The sequence below is a fragment of the Pongo pygmaeus genome, chromosome 19 (assembly GCF_028885625.2).
Source record: "Pongo pygmaeus isolate AG05252 chromosome 19, NHGRI_mPonPyg2-v2.0_pri, whole genome shotgun sequence".
Lineage (NCBI taxonomy): Eukaryota > Metazoa > Chordata > Mammalia > Primates > Hominidae > Pongo > Pongo pygmaeus.
The window spans coordinates 12,899,258-12,914,123 of NC_072392.2; the positions used below are offsets into that span (position 1 = coordinate 12,899,258).

General features: G+C 40.1%; 1 protein-coding gene across 4 annotated transcripts in view; it reads left to right on the plus strand.

Annotated features, from left to right (window-relative positions):
* Positions 1-14,866, plus strand: part of ARHGAP44 (Rho GTPase activating protein 44) — a 201,240-nt gene that overhangs the window by 134,542 nt on the left and 51,832 nt on the right. For all 4 annotated transcript variants that reach the window (XM_054456371.2, XM_054456372.2, XM_054456374.2 and 1 more), the window contains exon 7: positions 4,388-4,505. In XM_054456371.2, the coding sequence (XP_054312346.1) occupies positions 4,388-4,505 (118 nt within the window). The remainder of the gene's footprint in view (positions 1-4,387; positions 4,506-14,866) is intronic.

Genomic DNA, 14,866 nt, shown 5'->3' on the forward strand with positions numbered 1-14,866 from the left:
TGAATTAAAGGTTGTGAATTGAATTGAATGATACGCAAATTTCTTTTTTGTGTGATAGGTTTGGTTTAGCAGTGCTTAAAGAAGGAGCCTAATTTTTCTCCAAAGTCAGCCTGACCTTTTTCTGGTCATGTAGCTCAAGGTTAACCCTCCTGAGTCCAGAACACATACATATTCTATTTCTGCCGAACCAGCTGCCTCTTGGTCCTATGGACTGAATGGTATCTCTCCAAAATTTGTATATTGAAGCCCTAACCCCCAATGCGACTATATCTGGAGATAGGTTCTTTAGGAGAACCTTATTAAGGTTAAATGAGGTCATAAGAATGGGCCCCTATTTCACTAGGATTGGTGGCCTTATAGGGAGAAAGAGTGATCTCTCTCTACACGCACTCAGAGGAAAGCTGTGTGAGGACAGAAACATCAGCCATCTGCAAGTCACAGATAGAGGCCTCCAGCCTCTGTCTTGATCTTGGATGTCCAGCCTCCAGAATTGTGAGAAGATAAGCCTCTGTTGTTTAAGCCACCCAGTCTGTGGTACTTTGTTATGGAAGCCCTACCTTCTTTGGAAGCGAGCGAACTAGTGTAAGTAAGACAGGAGGGTTTTGGGGTGGCAACTGTGCAGGCTATGGAGTTAAGAAGTGGAATTCTGGAGGTGGGGCCGTGTGAAGTCTCATTAGAACTGGCAGCGGAGTCTCGATGGCCATCAAAACTCATTCCTCATCTCTCACCCCTCCCCATACGGGTGTCTTTTTCTCACATCTGATTTCTTCAAGGTCACTGGATGTCGCATGAGCTCATGTCTCCCCACCATGAGCCCTCTTCCTTTTGCCCCAATTCCGAAAGTGCCAAAGAGGGACTCCATTTCTCTGGACTTCGCTCATATGCTCACTTCCATGACTCGTCAGTTGGGTCAATGTGAGGAAGGATGGCACAGGCTTGACTTGGATCAGAGGCCCTCACCTGGACCACTCACTGCCTGGGTCATGCAGAACTTGGCAGTCCCCTTTTCGACCACACATTAGTGCAGAGTGGAAGCAGGAACTTAAAAAGCGGGGGATGCCCATGGCAGAGGAAGGGGCAAGACTAGACAGAAGGAACAGTGAATGCTCCACTGAAGACACTCTCCTGTCTGCCTTTTAAAATTCTTCTTCTGGACATTCTGTTGTCCTGAACTGACCCGCAGTTACCTTCCTTACATATTGCTGGTACCTGAAATTTGAAACCCTTATTCCTCACCCTTCTCTCTCATCTCTCCCAGGCCTTTGTTAAAGCTTGTGTCCTATCTTCATCTCCCCCAGATCACATAGTCACAGTCCTCTTTCCCCAGAGAAGGATGGTGGCACATCAGCTACTTTAGTGAGAAGAAATGATGCTTCTGCTCTTCAACTTTCAAAGCTCAAAGTTTCCTTGGACAATGTCTAGTGTCCCTGTTTCTCCTCTGACAGAGCAGTCCAGCTCTTGAGCTTATGTGTAGAACAGGGAGGTCTGAAAAGACTACCAAACCTTGAAATTCATAATTCCTGTCACTTTTCTCAAAATGACTATCTGTACAAAATTCATGTCACCTTTTCCAACATGAGTATCTGTACAAAACTCGTCTGTTCACATGACAAGAGTTTACCTTGGTATTTTGTTTGCTGTTTATGTTCCACAAAGAGAACATATTTTGGACATCTTGTCACTGTTTTAAAATATCAAAATAGACCAGGCATGGTGGTTCACGCCTGTAATCCCAGCACTTTGGGGGGCAAATGAGGGTGGATGGCCTGAAGTCAGGAGTTCAAGACCAACCTGACCAACATGGCGAAACCCCGTCTCTACTAAAAATACAAAAATTAGCTGGGCATGGTGGCATGTGCCTGTTAATCCCAGCTACTCGGGAGGCTGAGGCAGAAGAATCGCTTGAACCCAGGAGGTGGAGGTTGCAGTGAGCTGAGATTGCACCACTGCACTCCAGCCTGGGTGACAGAGCGAGACTTGATATGAAAAAAAAATTATATATATATATATAAATATTGTAAATTGTAAATAAAATTTCTTATAAAAAGGGGAAAGGTATATGTTTTAAAAGTATCAAGATACTGACTACAGGATAAAATCTGGAGGAAAAAATAGATGAGAATAAAAAGAAAAGAAAGAACTTGGGAAAATGTCTTCATTTTAATATACATGTATTTAGTATGATTCTGTTTTTTAAAAAATTTAATCCTGAGTTACAAAGCCATAAAAATCTACTTAGTGTTGTGGTCACTTTATATATATTTTTAACACTTACATATTGGTTAGTTATTTTTTCTTCAGGTAGCGTGAGTCAGATGGTGGTTATAACTTAATTCCATAATCTACCATTGTGTTACAGTTATTGTCTGAGATATAAATTACAGCCATGGCATCTCATATTTTATTTTCTCAAACTCCACAACACTTTAATACTTTATTTGAAATGATTCAACTGGGAGAGTATTAATCAAATATATCACTTGTATAGGGTAAACCTTTATAAGAAAAAAATTACCCAGGAATTCTTACTAATCTTGATCTGTTATTTTTTTTTTCAACTTAGATGTTGAAACATCTTTCAGTAGAATATTTCCTTTCTAGTTTGCCCTGAATTCTTATCTTGGAATCAGGAATCTTTCAGAGAACATGTGTTCATATCTGGAGCTTCAAGCCAGCTTGATGTCTCAAAACCTTTTTAAAGTAATTTTCCCGTGATTGCATTCTTTAAGTGACAGAGAATCCTCATTTTTGCTCCTTTTTGCTAACAGCAAAGAGACTTTTAGTTTCCGTTTCTCATATTATAGAGCCTTGCATTCTTCTGTTTTTCCTGCAGATAGCAAAAGAGAAAAGAATAGTGGAGTAGAGAAAATACTAAATGATTAGATTCTTGACTCTCGACATGAGAATGATGTTCCACTTTCTGTCCTCGCATCAGAGGCTGCAGACTGATGGTCTGAGATCCAGATAGAGCCCTCAGAGCTCTCTTGTTTGGTCTGTATGCTGTTGGCCTGCATGGTTTTTAAAAGAAACTATTTGTTGTTGCCACATTTCACTTGGGAGAGTTCACATGACAATTTCCTCCTTCTCTAGTCGGTTGAAACATCTGGCAACCCATGGCCCAGCTTTCTGCCCACCTCAGCCCCATCAGCTGGAGCTCAAAAACAGCTACCCTCTCTTAAACAAGGCAGGATCCCTCCTACCAAGTTCCCAGCTTCCCCTGCTCCCTCCTGACTTCCCAAGACTAAAGCCAGCCTTGGCTGCTGTTTGTCCTCCTGATTACAGGATTGTTTTTCTTAGAGCTGAGAAATAGTTTTATATTTCCTGTCTCCATTACAAGTAGGAAATAGAGGATCGTGTGGACTAGTTTTTAAGATAATAGCCCATTTGATTTATTTTATTTTTTTAACTTGCTGGCCTCTATAACCCATTGAGTTTACAGACTCAGGAGAGGAACCCACTGCTGACACCTAATTCACCTACTACTATCTAGCATAATTGGAACTGTCTTTCCAATTATGCCTACTTTTGGTAATTCCCTGCTGATAACACAGCAGCCAGAAATATTTGTATTTCCCCCTAAAGTTTTCTGAGTGGCTTCGTTAGAAGGCCAAATTTTTAAGAAAACATTCATGAGGAATCTAAATGTTAAAAATTGTTTTGGGCTTACCAGTGGAGATTTTTGCTATCAGATTTGTTTTTAATCTTACAGCATGTCTTCTCACTTAGCATACGTCACTGGCTTCAGCCAAGAAGATGAAGATTTCCATACTCAAATTCCCACAGGATAGGCAGGGGACTTAAACCAATGATAGAGACTGTGCTTAAAGGGCAGTGATAGTTTTTTTGAAATATAGAATATACAATATATTGCTATAATCACCCTGATTAAACTTCAGATGTCTCACCACAGAAAATCATGAGTAAGTGAGGTGATGGATATGTTAACTAGCTTGATTTAATCATTCCATACTGTGTGTGTGCGTACGTGTGCACATATATCCCAACACATCACATTGTACCCATAAATGTATATGATTATGATTTGCCCATTAAAAAAATGACATTAATTTTTTTAAAAAGACAGCAATAGTGATTGTCATTTGGCTTTAGTGTTTGGAAGACAATAGAGAAAACGGTGACAAACCGGGGGACGCTTGTCCTATCTGAAGGGGCAGCTGATTCTCAGCTTCAGTCAGCAGTTGACGCGTGGAAATGTGGGCCCACTGTCTCCTTGCCTAGTCCTTAGTGCCTTTTCATGACCTCCCTTTTCCAGTGAGGGTATGTAGTTCCCTGGGTGATATTTGTAACCAGTTGTTTTCTCAGTGCTCCCATGGGATCCCCAGGGCTCTACCTGTCTCACATCTCTTTTTCTCCTATTTTCCATCAGGTGGCAGCAGACTTCCAAGTCTTCAGGTTTGTCCAGCAGCTTACAGCCTGCGGGTGCCAAGGCTGATGCCCTCAGGGAAGAAATGGAAGAGGCTGCCAACAGAGTGGAGATTTGCAGGGTACCTGCCCTCTTTGCTCCTCTCTACTGGGACAGGCTGGGGAGCCCTCAGGGATTCCCTTTTTGTTCACTGGAGTTCTCTTAAAACTCTGTCAGTGAGCCTCTAGTTGAACTGAATGTCCCCAAGCCCGCCGGCTAGCATCTCCAAGGAGTCCAGGATGAACCCAAGGAGTTGGGGCTTTGATGGTGACCTAGACAGGGAGGCAGCATTCAGTTATCATTGGTGGTCCTGCATGCTAGGCAAAGAGAAATGACCTTTATTTTTGTGTGAAGCTTTTGTAAATCATCTGAGTCCCAAAGAATAAATTCTAGGTGACACAGGACAGTTGAGAATTTGACCATAGATGAGCCTTGACTCACTGTTGATACTTAATTATTTCTTTTTTGGCTGCCTTTTGATATTTCCTGAGTCACTTTATCCATCTTGTGCCTCCTGGAAGACACTTATCTATGAAGTCGAAATGCTAGCCATGAAGAGAGTCACAGAAAAGAAAACTTCCCACTTGTTAAGAGAGAGGACATCGTTCTGAAAACTGCGACTCTGTACTCGTGTAACGATGTCCTTTGTTATACTCATTCAGATGTTTCCCATCTCCTTTTCTTGGCAAATATTTTACAGGACTTAATTAGCAATAGACCATTCACGATGCTCTGTGTATATGTACATCTCTTTACCTGCATATATGTCAGCTTGGGTTTCTAAGGAAACCAAAACTCTATTTAGACCCAAGGAACAAAAACATCACATTTCTGTAACTATTCTGGGAACCTGTCCTAATCACATCCAGTTTTGAAGGAGAATAACCAGTTTGCCTGTGGACATCTCTGTTCTTCATGGGTCTGTCTAGTCTTAGCTTGTCCATAGGCTTTTTCTCTTACAGCCACCCTGTGCAAGTGGCTTTGACCTTGCATTTAGGTGACATTCAGAATCAGGGAGAATTTCTCTCTAGAATTAGAAACATTGAAAGATTTTTAAAGAATTCATTATCTCCCAGCCTATAGTACTATGGAACCAAGCAAAGTAAGACTAGTACTTCATATACCAGATTTTTTGTGAGTGCAGCTGATTTGTCATTTGAACTCCTGCATACATGCCAAATATCTGGCGTGTGTGGTATTCCTGAAGCATAACTCTTCTCTCCTTCCAATTTCATTTTTACTGTGTATTCTTTTTTTATTCTTTTCTCTCTTTTTTTTTTTTGAGACAGAGTTTCGTTCTTGTTGCCCATGCTGGAGTGCAATGGCACGGCCTCGGCTCACTGCAACTTCCACCTTCAGGGTTGAAGCGATTCTCCTGCCTCAGCCTCCCAAGTAGCTGGGATTATAGTTGCATACCACCATGCTTGGCTAATTTTTTTTGTATTTGTAGTAGAGATGGAGTTTTACCATATTGGCCAGGCTGGTCATGAACTTCTGATCTCAGGTGATCCACCTGCCTCGGCCTCACAAAGTGCTGGGATTATAGGCGTGAGCCACCGTGCCTGGCCTACCGTCTATTCTTTAGCTACCATGGATCTGTGTTCCTTTGTTAAGAATTCTTTTTTCTTTTAATTTCTTTTTCAATAGACAAGAGAGGGTGGTGGTAAGCAGGGATGCTGGATGTGAATATCCAAATAGATCAGGATAAAAGTTCAGTAGCTTTATCCATTCCTGGCTAGCTTCTTATATTTGCTATTGTGCCAAAAATATATTCATTTCCTCTTCAAAGATTAGTACATGTTCAGCATAATGAGTTAAAAAATACAAAAATATATAAAGAAAAACACTCATATTCTCCCCCTTTCTGTCCAGCAACCTTTCTGTTTCCAAACCGGGTAGAAACCTCCCCACCAATATTTGTTAAGACTTCGTTGTGACAATGCACTTTGTTAGGTGCCAAGCAGCCATAACAGTTATAAGGAAAAAGAAGCCAGTGCTAGATAGAACCTGTTATATCATACTCCAGACTTTTCTTCATAATCATACATAGTCATAGCATTTTTCTAGTTATTTATATGTTTGTTTTTGTTTTGTGTTTGTTTTGTTTTGTTTTGTTTTGACACAGAGTCTCGTTCTGTTACCCAGGCTGGAGTACAGTGGTGCGGTCTCGGCTCACTGCAACCTCTGCCTCCCGGGTTCAAGCAATTCTTATGCCTTAGCCTCCTGAGTAGCTGGAACTACAGGCGCACGCCACCACTCCTGGCTAATTTTTGTATTTTTAGTAGAGACAGAGTTTTGCCATGTTGGCCAGGCTGGTCACAAACTCCTGACCTCAGGTGATCTGCCCGCCTCAGCCTCCCAAAGTGCTAGGATTACAGGTGTGAGCTACCACGCCCAGCCTATATGTTTGTTTTTAATAAAACAGTCATATTGTTTATATTAATCTACCATTTAATTTTCTCAGTTAACACCACATCCTGAACATCTCTCTAGGTTAGTAGCTGTAGTTCTAACTTAGTCTTTTTTATTTATTTATTTATTTTGAGACAGAGTCTTGCTCTGTCGCCCAGGCTGGAGTGCAGTGGCGGTATCTCCGCTCACTGCAAGCTCCGCCTCCCGGGTTCACACCATTCTCCTGCCTCAGCCTCCCAAGTAGCTGGGACTACAGGCGCCTGCCACGACGGCTGGCTAATTTTTTTTGTATTTTTTTAGTAGAGACGGGGTTTCACCATGTTAGCCAGGATGGTCTCGGTCTCCTGACTTCATGATCCACCCGCCTCGGCCTCGCAAAGTGTTGGGATTACAGGCATGAGCCACCGCACCCAGCCATTAGTCTTTTTTATAAATTGCATGATATTCCACAGTAGGGATACACACACACACACACACACACACACACACACACATCATGTTTTATTTAGCTATTTTCCTATTAATGGATGTTCAAACTGGTGTGTTTTAGTTTTATTTTTTGGCATTCCCAAAAATGATACAATAAATATATACTTATATGTATATCCTTATACCCTGGTAATTTTTTTTCTATAGGATAGATTCCAAGAAGTGACATTTTTAGGTCAGAGTCTATGTATACATTTTTAAATTTTCATAGCTATTGACAGTTTACTTCTCTGAAGAGGAAATTGCATTTTACATTTCAACCAGCAGTATATAAAATTGCACATTTTCTTCATCTTGTAATGTATGTTGCTCCTATTTTCAGTTTTTACCAGTTTGGTGAGGGAAGAAAAACTACCTCTTCACTATTGTGTTCTTAATTTCCCTGAATATAAATGTTGATGAGTATCATGTATTTATTAGACATTCTTCATGTATTTATACACATTCTTTTTTTTTTTTAATTGGCAATTGGCCCAGTATTTCTATTGTTTTTCTAAAATATCAATTTATAAAAATTCTCTATATATCAGCAGTTTTAAACTTTTTTCTGCCTGCTGTGCTGCAGATACCTTTTCAAGTCTGCCATTTGTCTTTTGACTTTATTTTGACATCTGCCATTAAAAATTTAATAATGTGTTTCCTTTGCATGGGAAAAGATCCTGGGTAGCCCTTTGGACATCTTCTACACAAAAGTTAAATGATTTTTCTTCTTTAATTTTATGTTAATGTTTTAAATTCTTGTTATACACCTATTTTATACACTTTAATATATCTGAAATTTATTTTTGTGTATGATGTGAGGTAGGGGTTTCTTTCTTTCTTTTTTTTTTTTTTCAAATAGATAGTCAGTTATGCCAGCATCATTTGTTAAATAAGCTACCTTCCCCTGAAGTGAAATTTCACTATCTAATTACTCAAATTTATTTCTGGACTCTATGTTTCATTAATCTGTTCGCCTGCACCTGAGACAATAGTATACAGTTTCTATTCTAATGATTTCATAGCAAATATAATCTTCAGTAAGGTAGCCCCCACTCCTTTTTTTGTAGTTATCTTGGCTAGTCTGTTACATCCATTTTATTACATGAACTTTGAAATGATCATATCCAGTTCATGAAACCCTACATTGTGCTCAAGGGAGTCTCATTTGTGTGCTGAACTGATCTCCTTGAGAGTGCTCAATGCTGGTTTTGTTAAAGTTCTCTTCTGATTATTCTTTTATTTTTACTTTGTTGGTTGCCAACTGTTTTAAATATCTACCTTGGTTTTCCTACCTCCCCTTGCTGGGTTTCCTTGAATGGGTTATTTCTCCTGATCTCTTCATGGTTTTAGATTTCCTCAGGAGGCAAGTGTGTGGGATCTCCTATGTTGTGGCAAACCAGCCAAGTGCAAGTTTGTAGGCTGAAAGTTAATGAAGTAGTAATCTGATTCCTCTTTTTTGAGGACCAAGCAGAGCTCCCCAGATCTTTGGGACCCAGAGATTTAGCCCACCAGGAAAACCAGGTCAAGGTGCGTTCCATAAGACAAAACCCACTGAGCCCTCAGGCAGGCTTGCAGGTGCAGCACTGCCTTCCTGTGTTCTTTCAGGAGCCCATCCAAAGCCTGCCTTCCTCCCTACTTCAAGATGAGACAAGCCCAACTCTTCACAAGTGGTACTTGCTTTCTCTTTTCTTCCCAAGGCTTTCTATAAAAGACGCCTAAATCAATACATCCAAGGAAGTATAAGTAGTTGGTAATTTTTCAATAAGAGGAGAGAAAGTGAAGAAGGATCTGTGAGCAATGATGTAACAATAGAGAAGACAGTGAATAGAAACCTAATGCACTTGGTGACAGCAGTATCAGTTTCGTTTTGCTTCGTACAGGAGACCAGCTGCAGTCTTAGGATTTTCACTGTAAGGTGACACTTTCCATCATCACCTTTCCTGCTTTTATCTCCCCATATTTCATCACATAAATTCTTTTTTTTTTGAGACGATGTCTGGCTCTGTCGCCCAGGCTGGAGTGTGGTGGCACAATCTCGGCTCACTGCAAGCTCCACCTCCCGGGTTCATGCCATTCTCCTGCCTCAGCCTCCCGAGTAGCTGAGATTACAAGCGCCTGCCAACATGCCCGGCTAATTTTTGTATTTTTAGTGGAGACAGGGTTTCACCGTGTTAGCCAGGATGGTGTTGATCTCCTGACCTCGTGATCCACCCTCCTCGGCCTCCCAAAGTGCTGGGATTACAGGTGTGAGCCACTGTGCCCGGCCATCACATAAATTCTTATCCTTGCTTCACCCACGTCTCTGTTTTTCTCATTTAGCCTTGTCCTCTCTCTCTTTTAGTTTGTATCTCTTCTTTTCCATTTTATTCTTCTTCAATGTATAATCTTTCCTTTTTGAAAGTCAAACTTGAGTCTGGGAAAGACAACAACAGCAAGACAGATGTCTAGCTCATTTTGTCCTCCCCATAATCTGAAGAGCACATATATTGTTAGACTAAAAGACAACCTTGATTCTGAACCTACAATTCCTTATTACAAAATTAGTGCCATGTCATGGGAAGTAAATGAGATGCTGGAAGAACCCATGACTACTCTCTAATTTGGAAGGCTGTGGAATGGTTGAGAAGCATTTACGTTACTTCAGATCCCTTCTGCCAAAAGTATCTAGCCCAGCAAACCTACGAGCAAGCATGGCCACACCCAGTGGGAAGCCAACTGGTGGCAGAGCTTCCACTGGTGTGGATTTTTCTGAAACACGGCTGGGACCTTCCTTGGCATGTCAGGCGGGAGTACCACAAGGAGGCTGGACACAGCCAGATCATTTACCTAACATGGAGGACAGAAGACATCATGTACAAAGATATTCTCTGGTCTGTTGGCTTCAACAAATTCAAATAATTTTTATTATGATTTCTGAAGTTGACTGCAAGCCTCCTCTATGGCAGCAGCCCCGCAGGTTCTGAGTCACTAAATTTATATCAGACAGAACTTAGGTCTGAGAAGATTCTATCAGAGTGGGCAGGAGGGGCAGGATTTTAAGGTCAAAAAATAATCCTGAATAGATTATTTTTCTATGTTGAAGGTAATAATAAAGTACTCAAAAATAGAACACTTTTAAAAAATATTTACTTATGATAACAATAAATTTCAGACAACCTGTCTTGGTGCCTCAAATACGATTAAAGGGCATATGGGCCGGGCGTGGTGGCTCACGCCTGTAATCCCAGCACTTTGGGAAGCTGAGGCGGGTGAATCGCCTGAGGTTAGGAGTTCGAGACCAGCCTGACCAACATGGTGAAATACTCTACTAAAAATACAAAAATTAGCTGGGTGTGGTGGCTCATACCTATAATCCCAGCTACGTGGGAAGCCAAATAAGGAGAATCACTTGAACCTGGGAGGTGGAGGTTGCCGTGAGCTGAGATCACAACATTGCACTCCAGCTGGGGCAACAGAGTGAGACTCCATCTCAAAAAAAAAAAAAAAAAAAAAAAAAGAAATCAAGGGAATATGGATTTTAGGCACCAATAGATAAAGGTGAGATAAAATTGTCAAGTAAAGTGGAAAGGGAACTGAATGAGATTAGGAAATATTTTTTAAGTAGAAAAATAATGCAGGTATGGAATCAATTTTAGTAAACGACGGAATTGACACTGCAGAAAGGTGAGCCAATGATGTAGAGAAAATTTTGAGAATTTCTTCTAGAATGTTAAGGTGAGAGCCGAAAAGAATGAAAGAAAAGATGGCAGATGTTGAAGATAATGGAAAACCAATGTACAGATAATAGGGGATCCTGAAAAATAAGCAAAACAAATCAGAAGAGCATAGAAAAATAAAATTGATTTGCATCAAAGATCTCAATCTCAAATCTGTGATTCTGAAAAACAGAGATTTTGCACTTTTTTTTTTTACCTTTGAAATGATTTTTTAAACAAACCTTCTTAAATCAGTAAACTTTATTTTTTAGAGCACTTCTAATTTTGCAGCAAAATTAAGTGGAATATAAAGAGGCCTCCCATATATGTCATTCACCCACAAACATATACAACCTCCCTCAATGTCAACATCACACACACAGTGGTAGAGTCTGTTACAATTGATAAACTTGTATTGGTGCATCATTGTCTTCCATAGTTCATAGTCTACTTAGGGGTTCACTCCTAGTGTTGTATATTCTGGAGGCTTTGACAAATGTATGTGAATGTGTCCACCATTATAGTATCCTAGAGAATAATTTCATTGCCCCCAAGTCCTCTGTGCTCCTCCTATTTATTCCTCCCAGCTGACCCTTGACAACCACGATCTTTTTATTGTTTACATGGTTTTGTCTTTTCCAGAAAGTCATATAGCTGGAATCTTACAGTATGTAGCCTTTTCAGACTGGCTTCTTTCATGTGGTAATATGCATTTCAGTTTCCTTCAAGTCTTTTCATGGCTTAACAACTCATTTCTTTTTAGCCATGAATAATATTTCATTGTCTGGATATACCACAGTGTATCCACTCGCCTACTGAAGGACATTTTTGTGGCTGCCAGTTTGGGCAATTACGAACGAAGATGCTGTAAACATCCACATGCAAGCTTTTATGTGACATACGTTTTCCATTCATTTGGGCAAATGCCAAAGAGCATAATTGCCCGATCATATGGTGAGAGTATGTTTAGTTTTGTAAGAAACTGTCATATTGTCTTCCAAAGTGACTATACTCTGCATTCCCACCAGCAATATATGAGAGGTCCTGTTGCTCCACATCTGTGCCTGCATTTAGTGTTGTCAGTGTTTTAGATTTTGGCCATTTCAATTAAGGTCTGATCCTTGTTCAGTCTCTTTGTTTTTTGCCTTTTACTGTGTTTGTAATTTTTTGTTGAAAGGCAGACATGATGTATTATAAAAGAAACAGCGGTAAATAGTTCTTTGGCGATGTGGTAAGGTGTGAGAGACGGGGAAGCATTCATAGTGCTATGATAGGTCTCTTTCTTTTGGTGAGCCTGTGCCTTGGGGCTGTGAATTTCACCAGTGCCTCTCATTTTGTTGTTGTTTTAATTATTATTATTCCTTTCTTAGGTGGGACAGAATGGCTAGAGGGGGTTGGAGTTGAGTATTTCCCTTGCTCTTGGTAGGTTAGGCAATTTTAAAAGCCCAATAGTTTAGGCTTGGGTAAAATAATTTCTCTTTAGGGGAGACCTTGTTAAGAATGGAGTACTCTAGTATATTTCAAAATGGCTACTTTTTTCCTCCTGGTGCTGAAAGCAGTAAAGGATTTTTCTCTGAAATTTCCTGTGAGAACCTGGTCTTAGAGCTCCTGGAGGTAAAAGTGGGTCCTCCTGGAGGATTTAACTTTCAAACTTGTCCACGCTGGGCCTCCATCAATTCGTCAATTACAGTACTGGTTTTCCTGCCCCAGTGCTGATTTCCGCAGAGGTTTCTGCTGGTAGCTTTCTACTTCAGTGAGTTATAATTCTTGTGTTTGCCTGCCTGTGTCTCCAGTTTTCAGGGTAGCAGTTTGCTCTGTGAACTCACTTCTCTGCCAAATCTAAGAGTTGTTGAATTTCAGTTTATTCAGCTTTTTACCTGTTAGTACTGACTTCATAGCACCCTACGTGCTGGACCAGAAACTGGAAGTCAACAATAAAAATCAAGGTGTGCTTTTCACCAAGAAAAATTATTTAAAAGACCAGTATTTATAAATACCTTGGAGGCTTTTTTAAACAACAGAATATTTAAAATTCTACCATAGGCCAGGCGTGGTGGCTCACACCTGTAATCCCAGCACTTTGGGAGGCCGAGGCAGGTGGATCGCCTGAGGTCAGGAGTTCGAGACTAGCCTGACCAACATGGTGAAATCTTGTCTCTTCTAAAAATACAAAAATTAGCTGGGTGTGGTGGCACGTCCCTGTAGTCCTAGCTCAGGAGGCTGAGGCAGGAGAATCACTTGAACCTGGAAGGCGGAGGTTGCAGTGAGCCAAGATTGTGCCACTGCACTCCAGCCTGGGTGACAGAAAAAAAAAAAAAAAGTCTACCATAAAATAACGAGCTATTCTACCACAAACTCATGAATTGTAAAATATTGCTGACAAGATTTGACAAGAAGACAATCTTTGACAATATAATGACAAGAAGACATTATAAAATTGAGAGTTGTTTCTAGATGAGAAGAGTTAATATTATAAACATTTTGAATTTCCCAGAATTAATTTGATTAGTACTGTAGTAAATAGATATAATTGTAGTAAATTTTTCAAAGAATGAAAAAAGATTTCAAAAGTTAATATGGAAGAATTACTAGAGCCTTGAATTACTAGTTCTTAAAATACATTATACAGTCACATGATTAAAACTTAGGAACTATTTCAGAAATATATAGATCAGTAAAAAAAAGACATTCCAGCATGAAGAAAATCCAAATACAATGTGGTTTTATCTGATAAATAAGACATTTTCATACCATAGAGCAGTCTGCTCAATTCATGAACAGTTCTGGGGCATTTGGTTAGCTATATATTAAAAAAAAAAAAAAAACAAAAACAGCTGCCTGGTGAGATTACAGGTTAATTTGGTTACTTTTTTATTTTTCTGAGTGTGGATTAGTTGTAAAATCAGAAAACGTGATTTTTCAAAATGCATTAAATTCTGTTGATTAATGATGAAAGGGTTTTTTACCTTTATAAAGAAAATTTGCTAATGATTTAGATAAATGAGAATTTGATTTATAGTTTCCTTACATGAAGTGTGGTTTTTTTGGAATCCATATTGTTAGCTTAACAGCACAGTAATCCAGTCATGCCTTTAAAAATCCTTTCTTCTTCCTGAGGGCACATATGGATTTTTGTAGGGTCATCTGTTAGAGAAGCACAGATGCCGAGTTGTTGAAGGTGTATTTGATGCAACGTTTAGTCCTTCAGGGCCTTCCTTCCTTTCCTCTGTCTACTGAGCCATTTGTATCACTTTTTGTTTTTCTCTGACTTGAAATGTCCTCCTTCAGCTGCCTGACTGGTGATGGACGTCTCCTGAGCAAAGCTGCTGCAGGGAAGACAGACAGGGTTAATTCCTACCTTGGCAGCCTACAAAAGCATTCATTTAAGGGACCTCAGGTGAAATGGAGCCGAGGTGATCTTTGAGCCCATTTTATTATTCTTTGGGAAATTTACCATCCTTGAGCCTTGATTTTTTTTTTCATCTGTTTATTCAGCAAAAAGTTGTGGTGCCCCTACTGTGCTAAACACTTTGAGACAGTGGGTGACAGACAGATAAGATCCTTGAACTCTTGCTACCTACCTACGGATCTGAAATTGGAAATTCAATACTTAACCTAAGAGAGTTAGAGGAGAATTCCTTGTAACATTGTGCCTGGCATCTAGACCCAATGAATGTTAACTTCTTTTTTTTTTTTTTTATTTTGAGACAGAGTCTTGCTCTGTCGCTCAGGCTGGAGTGGAGTGTTGTGATCTCAGCTCACTGCAAGCTCCGCCTCCTGGGTTCATGCCATTCTCCTGCCTCAGCCTCCAGAGTAGCTGGGACTACAGACGCCCACCACCATGCCTGGCTAATTTTTTGTATTT